The 26,272-nt window shown below is 38.0% G+C and overlaps 1 protein-coding gene across 4 annotated transcripts; it reads left to right on the top strand.

Annotated features, from left to right (window-relative positions):
* The first annotated feature begins 165 nt into the window (after window positions 1-165).
* On the top strand, window positions 166-22,234 carry pip5k1cb (phosphatidylinositol-4-phosphate 5-kinase, type I, gamma b). Of its 4 annotated transcripts, XM_062987619.1 has the most exons (19): window positions 166-435; window positions 9,211-9,242; window positions 9,357-9,449; window positions 9,580-9,710; window positions 9,796-9,913; window positions 11,753-11,905; window positions 13,854-14,153; window positions 14,631-14,836; window positions 15,545-15,628; window positions 15,917-15,965; window positions 16,447-16,531; window positions 17,066-17,227; window positions 17,418-17,550; window positions 17,802-17,837; window positions 17,915-18,058; window positions 18,841-19,141; window positions 19,466-19,540; window positions 20,942-21,025; window positions 22,051-22,234. In XM_062987619.1, exons 1-19 carry the CDS (start codon window positions 327-329, stop codon window positions 22,051-22,053), a joined length of 2,298 nt encoding a protein of 765 aa, XP_062843689.1. In that variant the 5' UTR covers window positions 166-326; the 3' UTR covers window positions 22,054-22,234. The 4 variants fall into 4 exon arrangements, with proteins under 4 accessions (XP_062843689.1, XP_062843690.1, XP_062843691.1 ...); XM_062987620.1 differs by lacking the exon at window positions 17,802-17,837; XM_062987621.1 differs by lacking the exon at window positions 19,466-19,540.
* Window positions 22,235-26,272: the final 4,038 nt, after the last annotated feature.

Raw genomic sequence — 26,272 nt, 5'->3', positions numbered from 1 at the left:
ATATTAAGAACATAAATATATTATTTTGTGTCAAGAATAAGTTTATAAATACAAACTTGGCACTTTTAGTTCCTGTGAATTGATTCACTCTACTCATTGAGGGAGTCATATATATGGAATCGGTTCCGTTTTTGAATCACTCGTCAGAGCTTGAATCCGAGTTGAGTTCGGTTATGTGACGGTCGCTGATGGTTTTCAAACGGTTAAACCGCACATACCGGAGCTTTAGCGTAAATATGTAGGTGTAAAACAAAGATGAGCCCTCTGTCCGCGGTGTATTCTTCACCGTAACCGCACGACGCTTTCTGTTCTTTTATCCGGATTAAATGGAGGCAGCAGCGAGGCCGGCCGAGGCCGGAGGAAGCTCGTTTTCAGCCGGGGCCGCGGTGACCGAGGAGACGGAGACCGTCATTGGAGTCGGATTCGGGATGGAGGGTTTGTGTGCAGGCTTATTTTTTATTCTTATTTTAGACGCTGTCATGTTAGAACAAGTCGTTTTAATATAGTTTGTTTCCTTGAGTCTGAACGCTTGTAAAATAATAAAGTGAGATATTTAATAGTGAGGGAACATTTAAAAAACAAGGTTTTTAACGTGAACACAACATGAACTGCTTACTGTGTCTGTTTACTGTTTTAAAAACATTCAACAATTCAGATTTTAAGCGTTTAATGCAAAAATGCTCGTGGTTTATATAAAAAACAGCTAAATTCCCTGGTCAGCATAAGACCTGCTCCTTTTTCTGGGTTGAAGGACAGTTGTCTGAAATGCAGGATCCCTAAAATAATAATTTCTGACCAGTTTAAGAAAAATGGCACTATAGATGCTCGAAATTTAAGTCTAAAGGTTGGTACACATTGATTGATTCATATAAAATATAAAAAAAAACTATTTATACTGGCCAGGGTCGCGGTGGGTCTGGCTTCACTCGCAAAGACTGGCAGGAACTCACCATAGACAAGGCAACAATTCATTGTACTCACATCTACTAACTCATCTAGAGAGTTTACACTATAAATGATCAAATTCTTTGAGGCTTGGGTGGTCATAAACAATAAACATTAGCCCGCAACTGCTGAGATCAGCCGGGCACCTACAAAGGCATGACTGGCTATGTCTAGGGTATACCAATGCCCTGAGATAGTTGTTGCCCTCTTTGGAGTATTCCTGCCTCCAAAAAGAAATGAAATGTTTTTGCATGGTAAGAATAAACCTGAGCACAAGAAGGAAACCCATGCAAACACGTAAGAGCCTGTAAAACCTAGGACCATTCTTTTGCCATGCTGTGCGGCACCCTCGCTACCAACCGTGCCACCCTAAGTCTCTCCAGACTGGTACTTGATGGACGATACACTTCCCATGTAATAACTTGTTAAAAGATATTGGATGGTGACCTTGACTTTGGCTCAGGGTGCCAACAGCAAAAGAACCAAACTGCTTACCCGCTACATCAAGGAGGTTTGATGACCGACTGCAAATCATTATAAGTAAATTTGTCTTGATAGAATGGTCTCTTTTGGGATGTCAATGACCACACCCACAGAGCATGGCTCACTTAATGTTTTGATAAGTGTGATTTCTATGTCGTACACAGTCACCAATTTTTAAACCAGCTGAGAGGTTGGGTTTCATGTCAATTCATTTCCATTAACCGCTGTATCCTGGTCAGGGTCGAGGTGGCTCTGGAAAGAGTACCAGTCCATGGCAGGGCTTTGGCCAGAGTGTTTTACTCCTCAAATACAGTATAGTGGACTTATTTAACTCTTTGTGACCTTGTTGTAACCTAAAACCTCAATAAGACACTTTGTGATGCCTTACTTTCCTTTAAATGCATTATTATAAGAGAAGTATTGCAGTATTAATGTGCTCATCTACAGCTCCAGATAAAAGCTAGTTTCTCTTGTGTTGACAGCTACGTTTTTTCCCTGCTTAATTCTCCTGAAGGTTGTAGTCGTGCACGGATGAGTGATCTTTCTCAGATCTGGTGAATCACTGCAGTTTGGGCCCTGCTGGGCAGCAGGAACCACATCAGTTCAGTCCTGCTGTGTAGATCTTTGATCAAATAATTGCACCTGTTTATACTCAGGATTTACCTCAAAGCAGACGTCTGTAATGAGACAGCGTGCATGCCAACACCATGTCATTTCATAAATCATTAAGGGCTCAATTCAGACATGCACAAAAGAGTAATAAAAGCCGGCTCTAGGGGTAGTAGTGTGTGAATCACTGAGAAATCATGGATAGTTTTTCAACACAACAAACCACCGCCATTAAAGAAGACAAGCTTAGCTATTGCCTTGTACAGTGCCTCATTGCCGCAACGTTCATTTCTTCACACTAGAAGGCGATAAGCCGCCGGTGTGGTTTATGTTTTGTCTCTTGTGGGAATGTAGAAAAGCTGCTACTGTGGTCGTTGTATTTGGTCACTGTCCAGGAAAGAACAGCACTAAAACGTGGCAGCACTGCAGTGGCAAACTTCACTCGACTGGTAAATTAGAGAGATGAGCGCTATAGATAACACAGCTGTAACAACTCTGTATGCCAGCTGTATTCCAGACACTCTTAGGAATGAATTCAAGACTTGGCACACTAATCATGCTCCCTGAATGATTGGATCAGAGCTGTGGTGTAAGCCTGTCATTGGCTAAGCTTATTAAGGACTATTTGAGGTAGGCAGATGAAGTAAGTACATCTTATAAAATAAGGGTGTGTTCACATCCAGTGAGGCAAAAATATGTGGAATTGCAGTGTTTATACGGAACAAACAGGAATTACCTTGTGCTCACACTGGCAGTGTTTTTTTATTCCCAACATCGCCCAAATTGCTCATTTCCTCTGGTTGTTTATTACCACAAGATTAGTGCTGATTGCTTGGGATCATGACTGTGTTTCTAGATTTTAATGGAACTGTCAGTGTGGCCCCAAACCTGGATAAAAATAAGGAAGGTTGTGTCAGGAAGGGGATCCAGTACAAAAACTGTGTCAATTTTGGTATTAGGACCAGAATGATTCATTGTGGCGACCCCAGTCATTGACATTATTTCAAATGATTAGTTTAAATATATTACACATGACACATATCACAACACACACCACCAGATTCAGTACATGAGTGAACTGATGAATGAGAAATTAACTTTCTTAAATCACATGTAATGAATGTGTTTGGGGAGAAACCAAAGTGAGTGGGTGTATGGTACCTTTACAGAAACTGCTCAGTTTCCCTTTTTGCATCCTGTTTCCTTTTCCACTCAACTGATTTGCTTTTTTGCCTGACAAATTTAATTTGCGTTCAGTCTGACCACGCCTTTAGTTAAACATAAAAGGTTTTTGGGTTAGTTTCCTTTTTGAGTGGAACACTGTACACTGCTGTAGTCAATACACTGATCTACTTAAATGTTCCTATTCAGTGTTATGCCTGTATCTGGCATTAAAACAGCCTGGAACGATGTACACAAGTACTAAGTTTGCCTCAGTACTTCAGTTTTGTTGGTGGCCTGCTGGCCTATTTCTGTTATTAAAGGTAACGTGAACTGTGTCGGTGTTGTTTGGCTCAGCCCTGTTTCTCTGTTTCATGTTACACAACATGCTTATACCTGCACCAAACCTTATCCCTACACTCAGCAGTGCCACAGGCCTTCTGAACTGCAGTGCTGTTTTAGTGACATCGAGGAGAAACCCTGTCCAACCTTCCCTTCTTTAGGCACGACTATGGTGCTATTTCTTCTGAAGTCTAAGCTATAGTTAGTTCCTCAGGAAGAGGATGCAGTGTAAAAACTCAGGAATATAGACCAGAATGATCCACTGTAGCAACCTCTTAATACATGTGATGTGTAAATACACACACATACATAGATATAAACACACTTCACGTGTTTAATACATAGCAAAAGACTTTATACTGTTTTGGTACACCTTCTGGGTTTCAGAAGCACTTCGGACAGCTTTACCAGGCTCGTTCTGTCACATAGTAGTATCCTTGGGAATGTTTACACATAGTGTGAAGTCTTATTTGGAAGTCTTAAAGACCTTGTTAAATAGTTAATTGATAAAATATTGTTGCCCACTACTCTCTGTATATCTTTTTCCATTCAATTTTTCCAAAGGTTTGATTAAATGACTAGCAACCCACTTTTATCTGCTTTTAGAAACCAACCTAATTCTGTAGTGGAAATGAATTTCATGATGGTCCTAATGTCCCACTTCAAGAGTTGCAGCCATAATAATGCAATTGCTGGGCTATTTTTGTCTGTCTGTCTCTGTCCCTGCCGGTCTCTGTTTTCCCCCTGTCTGATCCTCTTAACAGAATGGTAAGAGGGTGTTATGAGAAAAGATGACAGGGTGGCGGTTGGGAGGAAAATACCAGTGCATCTCAAAGTGTGTTTCAAAGTGTGTAAGTGTGTAGATGTGTGAGTTGGTCTCGCCAAGGTGTGAAATGGCTTTTCTGCCATTAAAGACAAAGCAGTTCAATCTAAAACTATAATAGCTCAACTTGTTTAGAAAGGTCACAACTGGGCCTGAGAAATCATGTAAAATACATCGAACCAAATACTTTGAACTGTTTAACTCTGACCTGATGTTGTGTATGTATGGAATTGGACAAGACCCAAATCCTCAGCAGTGACCTGTCTAATCCATTTAGAATCTAGATTTTGACTGAACAGTTTAATTAGGGTTTGTGGTACTTGCACTAAATTGCTTTACTTAAACATGGAAAGTGTTTACCCAACATGCCTTGGTTCTTTTGTCTGTCATTTATCCACACATAAAAATAAGACACTTAAAGATGTTGGGAATGACTCCTCATATACTTTGTGCACAACCAGCAATTACATGTCCATCCAGGCAAAGTGGAGATTAATAGGATCATTTATAAGCTTCTGACAATATTGCTGTGGCATATGTGCTTTTATTAGTGGATACAGGTTATTACATTTTGTTATAGTTTTATGTGTGACTGTGATAATGAGACGACCATAAATGTGAGTAATACTGCACCACAGAGTTTATCTTGGCTGATTTCCATTGTGTTTGCAGAGAGCCTAAATGGCGATTGATTTCATGCTACTGAATTAACACTAAATGTTTTATCTAAAAGGACTACACACGGTGTGTGACTGAAGATAAAATTGCATGCCTAGTTAAACTCTGAGACACATAAAAATAGTAAAAAAAAAATGTCTTTAATGTTTGACAGATGTTTCAATGTTATGTCCCAGACTGTTACCCCAACGTTGGAACTAGCCCAACCAGACGGCCATGTACCTGCAGGGTTTTGTATGGCATAGCAGAAGGTTTAAAAGACAAACAAATCAAACAATCAAAAACATTTGTACTACTCAAAAAATTACACCAAAGGTTACTTTGACATTTTCACTAAATGGTGAAGTTAAATGCTTTATAATATAAATTATATCTTATGACAAATACCATGTCAGTCAAAAAAAATCACCAAGAAGAACAACCAGGTTTACATAATATATCAAAAGCTTCAGAGCAGAGAAAGGACAGTTAGTTCTTAAAGTGTTTTCAGCCAGAAGTCAAACATGTTAAAGGACCATTTATTAGAAAATGTTTATGTAGTTTAAATACTACACTACCTCAATGTCCAAGGGTTGTTTGGGGTCAACCCAAACCTTGACTTCCAGACTCAAGTCATTATGTAACCTGTGGAAGACAATTATAATGTTCTTCTGGTTCCACCAGACCCATATTTCAGTTAAACTAACAAAAAATGTGTATCAGGATTTAATACTCTTGAGAACTGGCCGCCACTCCTGATAGACTTCAGTTGATGCTGGACATTTACCATAGTGATCTTAGCTGGTTCTGTTTGTTTCATCGCACTGACAATCGTTTCCTACAGTTTTAAAGTGAGACCAAGCAATCAGAGATGGTTTTTTCAGCAATGTCTTTGGGAATCATAAACAGACGTGTATTGTTGTTATTATTATTTTTATTTTATTCAGTTCGGCTGACAAACAGTCCCATACAATATTAAACAAGTGGCAGCATTCAGGTGAATTAGGACACATTTAGCCACATGGTGTTTTCATCCAGACGTTCCAATGGTCAAGTTTCCAAACCAACTAAAACATCTATCTTTTTTAACAGTCTTACTTTATGTAGAACTTTAATTTAGTTAATCTATGTTTATGTTTGCAAGGGATTAATGTAATTGCACTTGCATATAGACTACGTCAGAGCAATTCTGCCTCCCTATTTACTAAACACAAGAGCACCAGTGTCTCCCAGATGAGGAATTCGGTGGGAGTAGACCAGTTATTAAGTGGCCTCACTGGTGAGATTACAAGCAGACTGGACTAGTGCAGAAGCCTTTATTAGATCTTTATTATATTAAATAATTGACTAAAATGTGATTAGATATGTCAGATCTATGATTAGTGATACTGTTTAGACTCATTGTACTCTGGCTAAGTCATTGTTTTGTTTCCTAAACAGGGCTGATGTCTAAGTATGTGGACACCTAACCATACCCTTGTTGGATGTTCTATTTTCAAACCACAGCCTTTAATTCATACTTACCTAACCCCTCTGGCTTTTGGCCATAACTGCATTCACATCTCTAAAAAGGCTGTGAAATGTGTCTGTGGGAATTTGTGAGACTAAACATTTAAACTGAGTAATTAGAATGGATTATCACATACTGTTCATGTAGTGTATTAAAAAAATAACAGGGTTTTAGTTCATTCAGAAAAAAGTGAAATAACTTTTTTTAGAGCCCACGTTTCAGGTCGTGACTCTGATTGTAATCTATAGATTATCCCTATATTAACTGCTCTAGATCTTGAAGGAAACTTAATTATTTATGCATTAAAAGCAATAGCAGGTTTCTCTCAGTCATATAGTGGTGTTCTAACAGGTTTAGGTCAATTTTGGCTATTTTTGTAATAGTGATGGAGTCTAAGCGAGGTTCTGTGGTACCTGTTTGTGTGCTTTTGTCCTGACCCTAATCCCACTGGAGCGTAACAAAAGCCAGCCTTTCCTTGTTTTCAAAACTGGGGATTACTTCAAAAGAGATGCAGGTCAGAGACACAGACCGTCTAGACCATGTCTGCTTTCTTTATAAAGAAAATACTCAAACCTTTTGTTCTGGTTTTATCATAGACTGAAAATAGATTTTTACATTATTTATCACTCGTAATTTTTTTGTTCCTCCAGTGTTTGTATGCTTATAATATTTCTTCTTCTAAAATTCTTATAGAGGCAGTGATTCTGATAAATAAAACACTATCTACGAGGAATCTTCAAAAAGTTTCCGCACTTATATTTTGATTAGAAATTTTGTTTAGAAGGGTGAGGGTGGGAGGAGTAGTAATTAGTCGTGTCTGAGTGACTGAGAGAGAGCTTATAGTCCAGATATAGCGCCATCTGACAGGTTTGTTTTTACACCAAATGTTTTAAAGCCTACTTTTTTTTTTAATGCTACTTCTCAAACTGCATGTAAAACTATGACATTGGAAGTGCACTAATTTTACATACTACTTAGTAAGAAACTGTGCAGTTTGGGGCACAACCCATTTTAATTTACATTTTCGGCATTTTGCAGAGGCTTTTTACCGTGACAGTATACTGTCTAAGCAATTGAGAGTAAAGGCCTTGCTCAAGGGCCCAACAGTGGCAACCTGGCAGTGGTGGGGCTTGAACTAGTGACCTTTTGAGTACTTGTCCAGTACCTTACATTTACATTTTCAACATTTAGCAGAAGCTTATATTTAAAGCGACTTACAGTCACAGTGGCAGCCTGGCATTGGTGGGGCTTGAACCAGCGACCTTTCGATTACTAGTCTAGTACCTAAATCACTAGGCCTTTGCTTTGAGCTCTGCCTTTTACAAACCATTGGATTGCTTATAAATTTCTGAAGAGCTTTGTTCCCACCCAGACTTGTAATAAAATAGTGCCTGGCCCTGCACTTATTCAAGAACTTTATCAATAGATGTCAATAGCTGAGATGTGCCAGTATTGTGTGTATGGAATAATGCATGAAGATGGTGAGTGGTTACATGATTGTACTTGATGGAAAGATTTCGCCTGCATGTGATGAGCAACGCTGTTTGTGTTTTGTTTAAAAATAAAAAGTACTGAGCAGAATGTGGAGAGCAGAAATCACTCTATAAAAGAACTGAATGTTTGACAGCAGCACAGTGACAGTGACGGTCTGCCTTACCTCCAAAGCTCAGTCTGACTGACAGCATCAGCATGTATTTTGTTGTCTGTGATGGATTTATAATTTATTAATATTTTGGTAAAGAGCTAGCCTAATCTTTAAGTGCCTGGTTAGCATGATAAATGTACCATGCAAATGCGCTGCATGAGTCATTTAGCCTAGATATTAATTTTTCTCATTCAGTTTCAAAATGAGTCGTGTCTTAAATCTAGAGCATTAAAGCCTCCAAAGAATAAGCCGAAAATAACTGCACGTGTCCTGCAGACTTATCTTCAGGTCATTCACCCGAACAACTCGACTAGTGACAGTGTTTATAATGAGCTTAATGACATGGTTGTGTGTGTGTCTAAATAAGAGAACCTGCTTTAGTCAAATGCTGGATGTTACATATTTTGGGATGCAGCAGTCCCATCTTTTTAATTTTATAAAGTATTATTTCATATTTAAAAAAGGTTTAAAACAAAACAAAACCCAGAATCTCAGATCGTTTCTATCCCAATATCAACAGACAGTTTCGGATAAAAGCATAATTATTCAATGTTATTTTGAGTTGCAACATGGAGCAACTCGGTGGGTAGCACTGTCAGCTCACAGCAAGAAGGTCCTGAGTTCATTTCCCAGAAGAAGCAGTCCAGGTCCTTTCTGTGTGGAGTCTCCATGTTCTCCTGTGTCTGTGTGGGTTTCTTTCGGGAGTTCCAGTTTCCTCCCACAGTCCAAAGACGTGCAAGTGAGGTGAACAGGATATACAAAATTGTCCATGACTGTGTTTAACATTAAACTTGAACTGGTGAATCTTGTGTAACCAGTAACCAACTGTCCTGTCATGAATGTAACCAGAGTGTGTAAAACATGACGTTAAAATCCTAATAAATAAATAAGTTGCTACATGTTCTTCATTTTGACTTTTGATTGATTAAAATGAGTCAGGAAAATCCAAACTACCAAGACAGGTTTTATTGAAAAGGTTATTTGACTGTAATGAAGTCACATTGATGTTTTTGTGTTGTTTTTTTTTTTTTTTAGACATTGCTGCTAAGAAGATCTTTGTATCAGAGGTGAGCATTACTTATAGGAGGGAATTTGCTCAATAAAAGATCTTTGAAATATTGGAAATATCTAAAATATTGGAAAGATTTAAAATAATCTCTTTTAATAAATCTTTTGCTTAGATTGCCTCGGCATCCTACCCTTTAGGCTCTGGTCCCGAGAAGAAAATAGGCCATAGAAGAGTGGATGCATCAGGAGAGACCACTTACAAAAAGGTATTTACCATCATCTTTACGTTACCTTCTTCATGGAAAGTCTGATTATGCCATTTTCATTCCACATTAGCACACACATTAGCGTTTTAGGCACAGTATTTTAACATGTTCGTATGTGTGTAACTTACAGACAACCTCCTCAGCCCTGAGAGGTGCCATCCAGCTGGGCATCGGCTACACAGTGGGCAACTTGAGCTCCAAGCCTGAGAGAGACGTGCTCATGCAGGACTTCTATGTGGTGGAGAGCATCTTCTTTCCCAGGTCTGTGTACTGTCAGTATTATGAATATAATTGCTTTTGCTTGTGGGTAGTTTGTAATGAACGTTATTTCTGTCTCTCCCTACAGTGAGGGCAGTAATCTGACCCCAGCGCACCACTACCCAGACTTCAGGTTTAAAACCTACGCCCCTGTGGCATTCCGCTACTTCAGAGAGCTCTTCGGAATTCGACCGGATGACTACCTGGTGAGCCACAGCTTTGGATAATCTCTGATCTTCCTGTAGAAATTGCTGTGTAATAAATGCATGTTTTTTATAGATCGGCTTCAAATGTAGCCAACATTGCATTTTGGTTAAATATGGTCGTGTATAAACAGGTAGAACTTGTATGCATGGATATGATAGTGCAGCAAGTGGTTCAGTGGTAAATTTAAATATACGGTGGAACCTCATTTTAACGGATTTTGGATTTAATGGACAAAATCTGGAAAACCAAATGTCCGGTCCAATTGTTTAAAATTCTTGAGAGCGTACCTAGACCAGTAGTTCAGTAATTGTCTGCTTGCCAGCGCATGTCTCTCTGTTTACATGAGTGAGTGGGTTATTTTGTCAGGAGGCTTGCTTTGTTCTCGTCTTTTTCTAGGGCTTAGTTATGCACCAGCACTGCTTCAGTAGCCACGTATGTGCTGTTACTGTTTATGTGCATGTTTAGCACTTTTGTGGACCTTAGTGCTGTGGGTTTTTTTTCATATTTTTGCACCCCCTGGAAAAAATCTCTGTTTCTGACAATTGCGTTTTATGGACCAGTGCTCCACCTGTTAGTCAGTTAAATCGAAGTTTCACTGTACTTACTCTGGCTGGTACTAGTTTGATTCACTGATCTCATCAGAAGTTTCATTCACACAACTGTACTAATTTGAATAAAAACTGCAGCTACAAAAATTTCTCTACCATTAAACCCCAATTAAACGAATATTGAATTTACTTTTGTTTACACCTGGTCGTTATGTGCATCTGGAGTTTTAGGATTACATCCAGATAGTGATTATCTACTTAAAAACGCATCTGTGTACTCAAATGTTGCTGTGAAAACGAATTAAATTTTAATTGCTTAAGCCCTTTAAAAATGTCCGAGCCCGGGTTTACACAAACTTAATTCTCCATATTTCCAAGCCAAATTTCACAACTTGTACTTTACCTAATAATAAAAATACATTCTTTTACACAGAGAAACTGGAACTGTGAAACTACATAAGGATTTACATATTACATATTCTAATTCTGGTTAACCTGGAAATAATCATGTTAAAATGCACGTGCTGTTAAGTTTTATGATTAACACGGTTACTTCCACTTCATGTTTTAACACAATGTAGTAATACGTTGTTGTACATGTCTATATGAAATCAGAATCTGAAGAACCTGGCGTCTATGTCTGCGTCTGAATCAGGAATTTCTGAAACAGCACCGCAGTCGAGAACTTGAGTTTGCTGACAGTGAGCATGTTAAATTTGCATGGTGGTTCATTTGCATCAGTCTTTGCAACTGAAACTTTTGTTTTTGTGGACTGAGTAGATGATCATGTGATTTGCAGGACCATGTGTAAGGTTATGTGGTTAGCTCAGGAGGGTTTATGTGTGTGTGTGAAAGTAAGTGTGTCTTTAAATGGCTGTAGATGCAGATTTATGTAGGTGTTGTATCATTTTCTACAGCAGTTGTAGCCTAGCGGTTAAGGTACTGGACTAGTAATCATAAGGTTGCAGGTTGTCACTGTTTGGTCCTTGAGCAAGGCTTAGACAGTATACTATCACTGTACTGTAAGTCACTTTGGATAAAGCATCTGCTAAATGCCAAAAATATAAATTTAAATTTAAATTACGAAAAGAATTAAGCAAGAATAACATGCAGAGATTTGTTCTTAGATTTAAAAAAAATACCCTTGTTTAAGCATTCCTGTATAGCTGTTTCCACTTCAATTATAATAAGAAAAACAATATAATATTAAATTGTAAACATCATACAGTGATATTTGTTGTCTGCTTTAGCTCAGTCTGACCCTTTTCATCCCTGTCTCTTTTTTTACAGTACTCTTTGTGTAATGAGCCACTGATAGAGCTTTCAAACCCCGGGGCCAGTGGATCCATCTTCTACGTTACTCGCGATGACGAATTTATCATCAAAACTGTCCTGCACAAAGAGGCAGAGTTTCTGCAGAAACTACTTCCAGGGTATTACATGGTGAGTCCATAACCTTTAGTAAATGAGTCCATGTGAAATCTACTTTACAGTGCTTGGAATGAACCCACTTTTTAGTGTCTGTAATCAGATAATTGGTTTTGCGCTCTACAGTTCACCTATACATGTGATCTGAACCAAATCTGGCACTTAAAGATGCTAAATATTAACTGAATTAGTTGAATTAAAGAAAACTGGCTGGTTTGATTGTAAAGTAAGTGGAGTAAACACTAAAGCCTGAGTAAAAGTACTAATTATTTTAAGTGAGAAATATTCTGAAGTAGAGTCCTGGGGACCCGGGTTTGATCCGTGGGTCCACAGGGGTTTGTTCCAGATCAGATTCTTCTGTTTCTGCTCGTCTCAGAGATTGCATTCTACTTTATTGTCCATCCCAATGCACAGGCTGTTAGTTTACGGTTAAAAAAAGTCTGCACTTCTTTGAGGACCGCACAATTGTTTTTGTTTATGTCTGTAATTATTACATGATGTAGTGATACACAGTATTATCTTGCTACTAATCACAGACTACGTGAAAGCCCTTAAATGTTTTCCCCCTGGACATTGTTACACACCGTTTCTAAATATTCCCTATAAACACAGATAACGGTCAGCTGTTTGTTCCACCGGCCAGACGGCATCTAATAAGGTGGGTGTTGAATCTATTGAAGTTAATGCAGAGTGGGTGGCATTAAATGAGTCACCGTACAGTCTGAACACTGTCAGCAGCCTCGTCTGACCTGGACATGTTCCAGAGACTCATTACGAAGGATTAGCGTAGCCTTGGCACTGTGGTGCCTCGACTGGGTGCTGTAATAACGTGACTGTGAGTGTACATGTGCTGTTTTAGCGCAGAACATACAGGAGGAGAGAGCCAGAAAGTAGTAATCATTAATCTCTTCTGTTGGGAAATTAATGATCAGCACTGTTTCAGAGATAGAAGTGTGATGAAGACTAATTACTTGAGCTTACGCATACATGAGAGGGCAGTTTACACCTCCCTTCAGTGGGTGCATGAGCTGCATGTGGATAAGAAGAGATGTCTACATATGCATTCGAGAAAGCATGTGACGGCACTTAGTGGCATCCCAGATTACTTGCTGTCATGCAATCATCCTGTAATTTACTGAGTGGGCATTGGCATTTACTACAGTGGTGAATTAAGAATTGGCTGGTACTGGTAGCACTTTGCTTACAGTTTCTTACATTTTCGTACAATGCAATTCTAGAGCCAAGAACCTTTGATTTCTGGTGCTAATGGCAGCATCATTTTCTCCCTATTTAACTGATAACAACTGAATGTATTTACATGACTGACAATAAAATAAGACATGCCTTTTTGGAAAAATTTGCCAATTAAATGTTATTAATACAAATAAATAGCTTAATGCAATCAAGTTCAACATTCAGGTTTACATTTAATTCTAAGATTGTTAATGTTAAAACTGGACAAAACTGAATTACCATGAACCAGCAGCTTGTTTAAACTTAATCTTTACTTAAAAATGATTTTGTTTGCCCAATTGCTAGTAAGGTATTAACTATTCACTTTTCCAATCCAAAATCAACACCAGGTTAGATAGCAAATTTGCTAGCCAGTCAGACAAGATAAAATAAAAAAAGAAGGAAAGAAGAAAACTTAGATTATATAATTTTAATATACTATATACATACAACCTCCATTATATACAATTATTATAATAATATAACATGATAAAATCCATGACATTTAAGTTAATGAATCAATGACTTGTTGGAACCAGAGTAAACAATCCTATAAAAGTCTGATGCTGTTACATTTTTTTCATTATGCCAGATTGTGGTGGGTGTTGTGTCAAATTTGGTACAATGGCAAAACACAAAGACATTGAAAAAAAAAACAATTCAAAGTTTGTTAAACAATAGTATTTAAATAAGCAAATCCCATCTTATCTTTCTCTCCTCTCCCTTTTAGAATCTGAACCAGAACCCCCGTACCCTCCTGCCCAAGTTCTTCGGCCTGTACTGCATACAGTCTGGAGGAAAAAACATTCGGATTGTGGTGATGAACAACGTCCTGCCACGAGTCTTCCGCATGCACCTTAAATTCGACCTGAAGGGCTCCACATACAAGCGCCGAGCATCGAAGAAGGAGCGAGAGAAATCCAAGCCTACCTTCAAAGACCTGGACTTTATGCAGGATGTACCAGATGGATTACTGCTGGACACAGACATGTACAGCGCTCTGGTGAAGACTCTGCAGAGAGACTGTCTGGTAAGTACACATGATTATTTGAACCCCAATTTTGGTACATTTTACAAATGTATAAGCACTTTTTAACAGTACAATGAAATTCTTTTTTCACATATCAAGCTTGTTTGGAAGCTGGGGTCAGAGCGCAGGGTCAGCCATGGTACAGCGGTCCTGGAGCAGAGATGGTTCAGGGCTCAACAGTGGCTGCATGGCAGAGCTGGGATTTAAACTCTCAACCTTTCAATTGATAGCCCAAAGCTCTACACACTGGGCTACCACTGTCCAGAGACAGTTCCCTTAAAAAGACCCCTTTGCTCCATGTGTGAATGTGATGTTTAAATAATCATTTGCTCGGATCCAAAAGCATGCTGGACATGCGATTCTAAAACTGAGCATTAATATGGTGCTGTACTGCAGTGTAATTATATCATCAAGACTGCTCCTCGAATAATAGTTTATGACTCGAGGCTACAGGCGTATCGTACTGTTTGTGTTCAGGTGTTAGAAAGCTTTAAGATTATGGACTACAGCTTGCTCCTGGGCGTCCACAATGTGGACCAGGCCGAGCGGGACCAGCAGACTGAGGGTTCTCAGAGCAGCAGCGATGAAAAGAAACCAGCAGTCCAGCGAGCACTTTATTCCACTGCCATGGAGTCCATTCAGGGAGGAGCCACTTGCGGAGACTCCATCGACACAGACGATACGTAAGCAGACAAAATTAATAAACTTTCGTATTACAGTAGCAGCAGGCACGGATGATTGTTTAAACATGCTTATGTGTCCTCAGATCTTTTTTAATTTCCCTTAGGCTTTTTTTAATTCCCCTTATCAATAATTTTCTTTGGGATAAATAAAGTATCTATCTATCTAGGCGGAGTGGTTTGTACAGGTTCCCTGCTTTCCAAAAGTAGAATATTCCATTGAAACCTTTTGTAAGTCAAATGCAATGTATGTAATGTAATGTATGTAAATGATTTTTGAGCATTCTCCGACCACTCTCCTTCTAAAAAATACTAAATTATATCAGTTATACCAATTTATAATAACACATCAAACATAAAATAACACCATCATATCAAAAAGCAGGAGCAATATGATAAATACACAAGCCTTTAAACAGTGGAAATATTCTACGTATGGTGGTTTCACTAGCACTACCAATAACAGTGCATTGCTAAATACCATGCCAATTCATTTTTCCGTAAAAGCAAAAAAACAGCCTTCAGATTTATTTTGCTGTGTAAAATTAAATATAAATGTCTAACCACATCTTCCATAAAAGTGAAGTGCTGAAAAGCAAACTGTGGATAACCTTATGCATTATTTGTTGTATAAAATTAAGCTAATGAATTTTAAGCAATGTGGTTGTGATTGTCACGTCGTAACACATGACCAATCCGTTCTCTGTGCAGAATGGGAGGGATTCCAGCAGTCAGTGGGAAAGGCGATAGACTACTGCTTTTTATTGGCATCATAGATATCCTGCAGTCTTACAGGTACAGGGTTTCTATTCTTTACACTGTTCTTACCTTAATGTATAACTGTTATATAAGCTCATCATCATGTTAATATTTTTAAAAATACAGTATTGTTTAATATGGTAACTTTCTGTAAGTTTATCAGACCTTAGTACTATGTGGTGTTCAGTATCATCTCATGTTAAATGCACTTACATAATGATTGTGCTGGCAGGCTTAAAGTAAGAAAGCAAATGCACAACCCTGTCATGACTCTGCATTTTGGGGACTGGACAGAATCTCAGTACAGTGTATTTCCTTTCACAGACTCATTAAGAAGCTGGAGCACACATGGAAAGCTCTGGTTTATGATGGAGTAAGTATGAAGAAGAAGGGTTATACAGTATAAAGCCAGAACACCAGCACTGATGCTTGTGTTTTGCATGGATTAAAATCAGTTTTAGGTTCACACGTTGATGCTTACGAGCCCCGTTCAGTTATATAGTATAGTCAGACAAGTTTCACCCACCTAAGCGCACATCTGTACATTATGTACAACACAGCACATTAAATCAGAGTGCACTCCTGGCTGTGAGGGTAAATTATTAAAAGCAATGCTGCATCTGGATAGCATCATGCCTAAAGAGTAATCCCACTCTCTGAGCTCATGTATCTACTAATGAGTGTATCTATAGTGTTAAGCTGCAGCACATAATCTGTCAGACGTGTGGATCTTAAATACAAATCTGCTGCCTGTGGTTTCACACCAAAGTATGACGATCCTATAACTTCCCCATTAGCCGGTTTCTGTTAATCTCTGCTTTTCTAAGTTTTGTCGTGTATTTCTTTATTTGTAGGACACAGTGTCCGTGCACAGGCCAAACTTCTATGCTGACAGGTTCTTCAAGTTCATGAGTTCAACAGTGTTCAGGAAGAGCTCATGTAAGAACTGTACATTCTTTACACAATAAGTGTGTACACAAGTGTGTAAAACACATTTTACTGGCCAAATTAATTATATTTACATAGTTGAGTGCAAAATACTACATTTCAGTATGTTTTACCATACCGTACATGCCATATGTTTTGCTTGTAGTTGTCCAATTTAAGTTCACCAGATTACACTGACAAACCAATTTTGCTGTTGCATTTTTAATTATTGCTAGTTCATTGATTTTTACATGGATTCCAGGTTATTATACAGCCATATCCATACTGTTTACAGTATGTTCTGTGCTTTTTTCCTAGCTGGATAAAATTCTAAATATTGCCAGTCCATCAGGCTCCATATAAAAGTGCACTTCACTTTATGTATATACTGTATGTAATTCACATATGTATATATGTAACAGTTCAGATATATATTTAGTATGTAGTTTATATAATGTACTACTGTTTATGTACATGGAGCTAAACAGTGTCCTCAGTTAAATTGTGATTTTACTGAATTTCCTCTGTTTCTTTCTTGCATATTAGCACTTAAATCCTCTCCCTCTAAAAGAGGCCGCGGTGCTTTGACTGTGCCCAGAAACAGTGGACCTGGGGCAGCCTGGTCAGCTGGCCAGCTGCCCTCTGATGGAGACCACAACATCTATGACCTGAGAGGAGCTCACAGCTTCCCAGTGCTGGAGAATGATGGTAATGTAGCCTTAAGCTTCCACATTCAGAGTCACATTCAGAGTTCCTAGTTTTGTCAGTGTAGTTGAATTTCATTGTTTTTTCATTTTTTACAATACTAACCCCCTTCCCCAAAATAAATCCTGGGAATTGACTAGACTAGCCAGGTCGAGTATGAAAATACCCTTAACTCAGTTTTTTTCCTTCTCAGGTCTGCAGCCCTGCACTCCTCCATCATTTGAGGAAGCGACCACGGCCTCGGTTGCCACTACGCTGTCGTCCAACACATCCATATCAATCCCAGAGAGATCCCCCTCTGACACAGCAGAGCACCCCCGTTACAGGTACACATTTTTTCTGCTACTCTGTTCCACATTGTACTATCCCTATTTTCTGTGTAAGGGAGTTTGGTAAGGGCAACACAAGTTGTGTTGAGAAGTAACTTGTGGCTTTAATGCTGTGTTTGCTCAAATTTGTGAGCAAACTCTTGCTCAGGACACAGTAGAGTTTTTAAGGTAGGTTTTAAGTTAAACATGTGCTTCATTACAATTATACATACAACCCTTTTTCCCCTTTTTATCCACCAACCCCTTAGGAGGCAAACCATGAGTTTTAAAGAGAGCAATGGAAGGTGAGAATTTCTGCTTTCCTGTGAAGTTATTCCCTTTGCTCTCTTAGGCACTGACTCTCTCTGTATGTGTGTTTCAGGGTGGTTGATGTTCATGAGGAGGACCAAAAGACTATCAGGGTACAGGTGGAGGTGAAGAGAGAAGAGGAGAAGGATGTGGAGGCAGAGACAATAAAAGAGGAGAGGACCGGGGAGCAGGTTCAACAGGAGCCCACAAAGAGCAGGTCAGCACATTATACACTTTCCATACTCAATTTTTTTTATCCACTTGGGCTAAAAAAACAAACAAATTGAACAAGCTACAGTAAATATTAATGTTACACATAGGAATACAGTATCAACAGACTATGAAACTATAAAATTTTATGAAGAATTTTGAAGTCCATCATAAATACTTTCATTACCTCAAGGAATTATAGATCGTTTGTCAGGAGGAATGTTCCAAATGCTGCAAAAAGCTTGTTTCTTATTGCTGGAGATGTTTTAAATTAGTAATTGCCAACAGCAGTTTGTATTGTCGAAATAATTATTGTGCTTTCAGTTTAGTTTTTGGACATTTCTTTGTACTTATAAATGTACACAAAAATCCTAAACATAAAGTCTAAACCTGTGTGTAAATGTGAAGTATTAATATGCACCAGAAGTATATTAAATAACAAAGGTGGTTAAATACTTGTTGACACCCACTGTATTGTATAAGGCAGTTGTAGCCTACCAGGTTAGGGTATTGGACAAGTAATCAAAAGGTTGCTGGTTCAAGCCACTGCCAGGTTGCTTTGGTCTTTTGAGCAAGGCCCTTAACCCTCAATTGCTTAGACAATATACTGTCACAGTACTGTAAATCGCTTTGGATAAAAGCGTCTGCTAAATGCTGAAAATGTAAAAGTAATTGTATACATGAAATGTTATTGAGACCAGTAGTATGATTATTTTGACCAAATTTGTACACAACTGTAAAAATAAGTTAGAGCTCACTACTCGTGATTGTGTGCATCGTGTATCCTAGTGTGTCTGAAGAAGCTGAGGTTGCGTCCTCACTAGAAATCCGTGAGACTGCGATCTTGGATGACGTGATCCTGGACACAGCTGACCCTCCAGAGCCTGAAGCTCCCCCTCAGTCCACATCGACACCAACAAATGTCCTTCTGAAAGCAGTCGACCCGGAAACATCTGCAGAGGCAGCAGCGGCTTCAGAGTCAGCAGCTCCAGAGCCGCAGGGTCCTGGCAACGGGCTCAGCAGACAGCAGTCAGAATCCCTCAGCCAGGGCTCTGTGGAAGAAGAGGTGCCAGTCACAGATATCTACTTTGTAAGTTTTGCTTTGTAAGTGTGTAACACTGGTGTGTGGTTGCATTTTGCATTTGGGGAAGTGTGTGTGTTTAGAGAAGCCATTGTTTGTGCTTTCATTTTCTGTTGTCACAGTTTTTGTTCCTGTCCTTTTATCATGTCTAAAAGCTTTCACCTACATCTTTCATCTTCATTATTACTGAATGTGTCCATCAGTCTCTCCCTCCCACACTCTTTATTTACTGTTTTCCGTACCTATTTTCCTGTAAACATCCCACACACCATTTGTTTTCCATTCACTCTTCATGTGCACTGTTTTGCTGTAAACCTTCCAATGTGTACGCAGTATGCAGAGGGGAGGTACTGGGTTTATTCCCCCATTTCCCATCGACGCAAGCTCAACTCAAGCCAAGAGCATTTTGTAAGTGAACATAGCAACTACCGATGCAGAAAAAAAGTTTGCAATGTCCTGGATTTCTGCATTAGTTATTTGAGAAATGAGGTCTGAGAATTACATTCTGCCAAATCTAAAATGGTCAATAAAGATTCAGCTGACTGATTTGGATGTACTGCCTTCATAAAGTTAATATCTAGACTCCAGATTACCCATTCCAAACACACTTTTAATAATATATTCCGTTGTTGACTTACTGGTCTGGTATGGATCTATCTTGGTTTCATCAATATCATTAAGCTTTTGTGAATTCATTGTTTCTCTTTGAACTCAGGCAAGAAAAGAAAAACCATAATACTCCCTCCACTATGCTTTACAGCTAGGACGAGGTTGAAGTGTCGGTGCAGAATGCAATTTTCCTTTACAGCATTACAGCATCTGTCATGGTATGGCGGTGCATTTATGCATGGCATGGGTCCCTTGCATATACTGTATGTCTGAGGGTACCAATGACATTGTATATTGGGATGTTAAAGAGACATGTGCTGCCATCAAGGCAATGTGTTTATTTCTGCAAGACAATGGCCGGCATTAATAATAGCATGGCTTTGTAGAGTGCATATGTTTGAGTGGCCTGCCTGCAGTCCAGAGCTGTCTCCTATTCAAAATGCATGGCACATCAGGAAGAGGAGAAACAGACAATGCTAACTATGGATTGTTGTGCAACTGAGGCTCTGTATCAAGCATGAATGGACAAAAGTTCAACCTGCAAAACTGCAACAATTAGTATTCTTATTTTTTGAAGGATTATTTCTTTGTCACAACTTTTTTCTCGTAAACTCAATAGCAGATTCTTAAATCTACACATCAGCAGAACTGTAAATAACCGATCACTGTGTTTAACTAAGACATAAATGGACAATTGTGTGTTATTACTTTAGGCAGAATGTGATCGTCTTTATGATCACTCCCCATTTTATAAGTAATTAATGCAGATGAAGGTCATTTAAGAAATTTACAAGCTTTTTCTTGCAGCTGAATTTTAGCTGTAGCTATAGTAGGTACGTAGATCCAGCATTTTAGTTAAGATACAAGTGTTCTGTATCATGACAGAATTAAAGCTGATGAGTACGCTAGAGAAACTAGACATCTGTTTATCTGTTTACATTACATAACATAACCAAACTGCCCCAACCAACTGGCATTTTAGCAGATTTGCCCGACACTGCAACAATGTTGAGTCTGATCCATCAAATAAACACTATTTGACTCTGACTGAATGAATGTTGATTTGCATCAGCTCATGCTTGTGCTCTCTGTGTCCTCTATCTGTTCCTCTCGTTCCCCGTCATGCTCTTCGTGCTGTGTACCCATCTGTCTGTGCGTGCCTCTCTGGCGCCACCTGCTGTTGTGTTGTTGGTTTATCAGCCTCCAGAGGACAAGAGCTGGGTTTATTCCCCCCTGCACAAGCCCTCCGAATCTCAAGCCATTTCTGATGGAGAAAGCGAGGCAGTAAGTGGGATTCGACCCAAAACCAGTCCTTAGAAAACACTTTTAATCATTGATCTTTAAAGAATAATATTAAACTTTTTGTTTATTCTGTGTAAAATTCATTCATTCATTCATTCGCTCATTTATCACTGTGGGTTTCACTTACATTTACACACCAACTATACAGCAGTGCTGTGGACCAGAAACACAAGTGGGTTATTGACTCTCAGGATTTTTAGGGCATGAGTAGATGATCGTGAGGACAGTTACATTTATGTTTCCTTATCTTTATGAATATAAATATAAGTTTTACTTTAGCTTTCTAAATAATTCGGACATTATTCAGGGTCAGTACACATGTAGATGAGATATTTGGACTTCAATTTGTAGAAATACAATGATGATATTTTATTACATTAATAAAAAACATTTAATGAACATCTTATTACAAATAACGTTTTATTACATTTATGTTATTACATAATTTTAATGTTAAATAAAGTAGTTCATTCTCAACTGCTTTATGGTTAAATATTTTGTCTGTTTAATTTGTTACTTTGTCCCACTTTGCACAATTTTTTTTTAAATCAGCAACTAAGTAGGCTGTATTAAAACAAGTTTCAAAACATATCATTGTTATCTATTTACGGCCATGCCTCACTTTAAAAAGTACAAATAGCATAGTGTAACAAAATCAATGCAAATTCAAGCATTTAGTCCTTTTTAATAGCTCAGTGATTCGATTGGGACTGTTTATTATAGATGCAGTACATGTAAAGTCAGTGTGTTAGAACAACAAAACACAACAAAGCCTGTTTGGTTTTTGTTAGCGCTATCACACCACACTCCGTGTCCAGCTAAGTTTCATTAGCAAAAGCAGCAGGAAGTAGCCACTGGGTACAAGGGTAACAGTGGACAAGGTCACTTTGAACACTTGGTCCTGCTGATCGTGCTCCTCGTGTGTGTGTGTGTGTGTGTGTTAGTGTGTTGGTCTTTTATAATGTTAATAATCTTGTTTAATAATCTTTCTTTCTCTCTTGTTTCAGTAAACTCTATGCAGTTTGGGTTCAGGTGTGATGTTATGCTGGCGCTACTTTGTCCTGTTGGATTTTAGGCAGCATCATCGGTGTCCCATACTCCCTGTTTCAGGGACCCTGCTTTGCGAAGCATCATGGGAACAGAGACTGAAATAGTCCAAAATAAATAAGGGAAAAAGTGCAGCTCATGAAAGTGTGACTATAAATTCATGTTACAGACAAGCCATTATGCAGAGACCATCACTTCAACTGCAACTCCAATCATTCTATTCTAAAGTCAAAATATGACAATGTTCTCTACAGCAAGACTTTCCTGAATCTTTACATGCGGTGGTTTGGTCTCTCTGATTGCATAACAATCTAACACAAAGTGACATTTAATCACAGTCAAATTCATTAATGAGGAACTGATTTATCAAACTGCTCAATCTTTATTATAACACTTATGTAACTTACCAACAAACAGACATTCATGATACAAAATGCCATTGTAAGTAACATTATAATAATACAGTTCTTTCTCTGACCTCTGCCCACACGCCAGCCAAGTTTATGTGCCTGCTTGCTACAGGGCATCAGTAAACAAGGAAACAGAACTTTTTGAGGCCTCTGTGAGGCTGTTCAGACACTGGAAGTGAATCCACCTGCTAACCAATCAGAATCAGTGCCATGGCAAATATTCTTCATTTACCTATTAACATTGAACATTAAAAGGTGAAAATATAAACTATAAATATAATGAACTTTTTCATGTGGACTGAAACATATCAGCAACTCAGGCTCTGTAACTGAGAAATGACCGTAACCACACTGACCATTCAGGGTTTGGTTATTAAAAGTGCATCAAAGCAAACTGGTGCAACTACTGTGTGACAAAGATCAATATTCATGCTCTACTGTTCTACTGTAATTTAAAAGTCAATAAAGTCACATTATTATTTTTTCTTGACATGTTACTTAGGGTATTTAGATGTTATTTTTATTAAGATTATATAGGATTATCAGCTGTACACAATTTTATTTATATATACTATAGATTTGAATTAGATTTAGATTCAGTCATACTGTAAATGTGACTGGCTCTTTTTGTACAGAATAAGATTTTAAAGCAACACTAAGATAACGTTTACTGAATCATTCCTTATTTTAGTTTTATTCTAAACTTTATTTTAAAAAATGAATTATATTTATTGCTGTACTGTCATGGAAATATGCTGTGTTGAAGTGTCAACGCACAATGATATGACAAAAAGTTATTTAAATATGTACAATTCAAGTCAAAGTTTACATTTACTTCTAACTAACCTGCAGGTCATGCTAATATTTCTGTGGCTTAATGATGAAAAACTCCTTTGTCCATACCATGGGGGCATAAAAACACTTTTACAAATTTGACTGCTTGCATCAGTTTATGGGCTCTCTGAAAACTTCTGCTGGGATGTTCTTGCAATTTCCTCTCAGCATATTTTTTTTTTTTTTTTTATGACCCTGGCAGAGAACACTGTTCCACGTATCTGCACTCTTAACAAATGTTTTTACAGATGAGATTGTGACAAGATGTTGCTTAACATTTTTGATTTGCAGAAATATATGGTTTTTCCAAATGTGGACATTTTTAATGAAATGCGTGTGGCTCAAAAATGATTATACTGTTAAATTAGCCCGATTTGGTGCACAGTCAAGTTAAATGACCAATAATTTTATAAATTATTATTAGTAGTACATAAAATATATATTTTATTAGTTTTTGGACAATTACATTTGTCATTTGTCACAGAAATAACAATTTGACTGTCAAAAATGCCCCTTACAAAAACCTGTAGACTTTAATTGTGATGAAATACAATATATGTATCATTTTTTAACCATTTTCAATTCATAAAGCATTAGTTCTGGTTAATGTTTAATTTCTTCTCTATTTTGCTTTTTAAGGGTATTTGATAAAAAAAATGTCAGCTTTAATTTCCTTAAAGCATTAAATGTGTTTATTATAATGACTGTACATCTTGTACCTTGTAATGATAATAATAAGATTAGTCAGTTAAAATATTAATCAAATGCTTCTTGATGTTAAAACTGCTGTAGCAATATAAACACATCACCATAAAATGTGTGACTGCCTTATTAAAAAAATCTAACAAAATATTCCAAAATTTCAGAAAATGATCATGATCTGTTAGTGTGTTTTCCCTAAATATAAAAAAGCGAACGCCATAATGTACATACGTTCCGATCTGTATAGTGTAGTGATTGATAGTTTTATTTTTGACTGCATGTGAAGACAGTAGGACGAGACATGATGGAATCTGTGAGTCTCTTGTCCTGTGTAATTTGTTTAAATGTCTGCTATGAAATTGAACAGTTTGTGTGGAAAAAAATGATAGAAAATAATAAATAAGCAACGCGTGCGTGTGTGTGTGTGCGTGCATGCAGATGTGTGTCCTGGTCTTAAAGAGTTTTGATGTATTTTTTGTAATTTGTTAAAGGATATGTGCTTCATTCTAATCACATTTCCTAAAAGATGCTGCATGTATTCAGCAAAGAAACACTGCTAAGCTGTTTATCTGTAACCATCTGTCTGTGGCTGTAAATGCATTAACTGATGCCCTGTGTGTTTGAACAGATCAGTGGATGATTATGGTGTAATAAGATAAATAAAATTCTGTTTAAAATGTTTGTGCTTTTTGATACCTGTAATGAATTATGGTAAAGCCAGGCACTCACTGGTTACTGCACTCTCTCGATGTCTCTCTGCCAAAAAAAAATGGGTGCTAACTGAGGCCCGGTGTCTGTACTGCAGAAGAAGCTCAAGTTGGCAAAAAGAGCTTGAAGCAGACAGTGGAGAAAGACAGGGCTGAGTACAGAAGTAAAGGCAGAGAAGCAGCGTCTGTGGTTGTGTGGGGAAAGGTTTTTATTGAACTTACCTGTGTGAAAACTCGTAGTTTTGGTAGGTCGTGGTGTTTAAAAATAATGGTAGTGCGTGTTGTGGGCTTGTCCTTTGTGTACTATGAGTAATTTAGCTGTTGATTTAAGGCTTCAAACCTTGACTCATATCTCTCTTCACACTCAGATAACTTTTAATGTTTTTCTTATTGGCAGTTATTTACACTAAACTTACTGTTTCTTGGGTAATGTTTTTTTTTTTTTTTTTTTTTAGTTCTGGTATTTGATTTTCTTCAGTAGGCGTTTCGTGTTGACAGTTTCATGTACATTATTAAATTCAGTAGCCTTCAATGACTTGATGAAATTACTTAGCTGGAGGGGGGTCATATAAATAGAATCCTTGATGGCTTTTCTCTGACTCACGACCCTTGGAATAGTCCTAATCGCTACTCATTATGACATCCTTGTCTGAACACAGAAAACAGTATTTCTGCATTAAAAAGTAATTTTAGACCCGTGTTATATGAACTGACTGTTACTGCTTTGTTTACAAGTCAGCAGCTATGATTATTTTAACATCTCCCTCATTTTGAAGAGAAAGCCTGATATTTTAGGTGCACACCCTTACCAAAATTTGTCTAATATAATTTTACCGTCATGCTTTACACCTTGGTTTCATTCATGGCCGGACAGGTAGTTACAGGTTAAACATGATTCATCAGTTCAAGTTCAATGTCAAACACCACCATGAACAATTTTGTATCTCCAATTCACCTCACTTGCACGTCTTTGGACTGTGGGAGAAAACTGGAACTCCTGAAGGAAACCCACGCAGACACAGGGAGAACATGCAAACTCCACACAGAAGGACCTGAAAGGACCTTCTTGCTGTGAGACAGTGCTACCCACTGAGCCATTCTGCTGTTTCTCTCCCAAAGTCGGGTGCTGTGCAATTACACAACATTCAATATGTGCTGCTGCACCCAGGTAACTTAAACCTACCAGTGATGAGAGAGTAAAAGAGTTTTATTCTTAATTCATTCGTTCATTCTTTTCAGTCTTTAGTAAGAAGTGTTAAAGAAATCTAAAAATAAACGAGAAAGCCTGAGGTGGCTGCTGAAAGGAAAAACTGTGAAGACAAAAACTGAGAAGAAAACTTGAGAGGAGCCAGACTGCATAACTGATTTTTTTAGTGGGATCTGTCATCTCACTTTAAACAATAAGAGGAATAAGAGCAATATATCAACAAATCCTCCTTTAATAGCTGCTGATATTAAAAATGTTTATAGAGATTATATATCTGCTTTTATTTAATATTGAGGTCTGCCATACAAGCAGACATTAGAAA

This window comes from Trichomycterus rosablanca, chromosome 25 (assembly GCF_030014385.1).
Source record: "Trichomycterus rosablanca isolate fTriRos1 chromosome 25, fTriRos1.hap1, whole genome shotgun sequence".
Taxonomy (NCBI): domain Eukaryota; kingdom Metazoa; phylum Chordata; class Actinopteri; order Siluriformes; family Trichomycteridae; genus Trichomycterus; species Trichomycterus rosablanca.
This window is presented reverse-complemented; position numbering and strand designations above follow the sequence as displayed.

Coding starts and splice junctions, on each gene's coding strand:
- pip5k1cb (XM_062987619.1), top strand. CDS start 327: ATGGAGGCAGCAGCGAGGCCGGCCGAGGCCGGAGGAAGCTCGTTTTCA. Junction 9,914..11,752: donor TTCGACCGGATGACTACCTG/GTGAGCCACAGC, acceptor CTTTTTTTACAG/TACTCTTTGTGTAATGAGCC. Junction 11,906..13,853: donor TACTTCCAGGGTATTACATG/GTGAGTCCATAA, acceptor TCTCCCTTTTAG/AATCTGAACCAGAACCCCCG.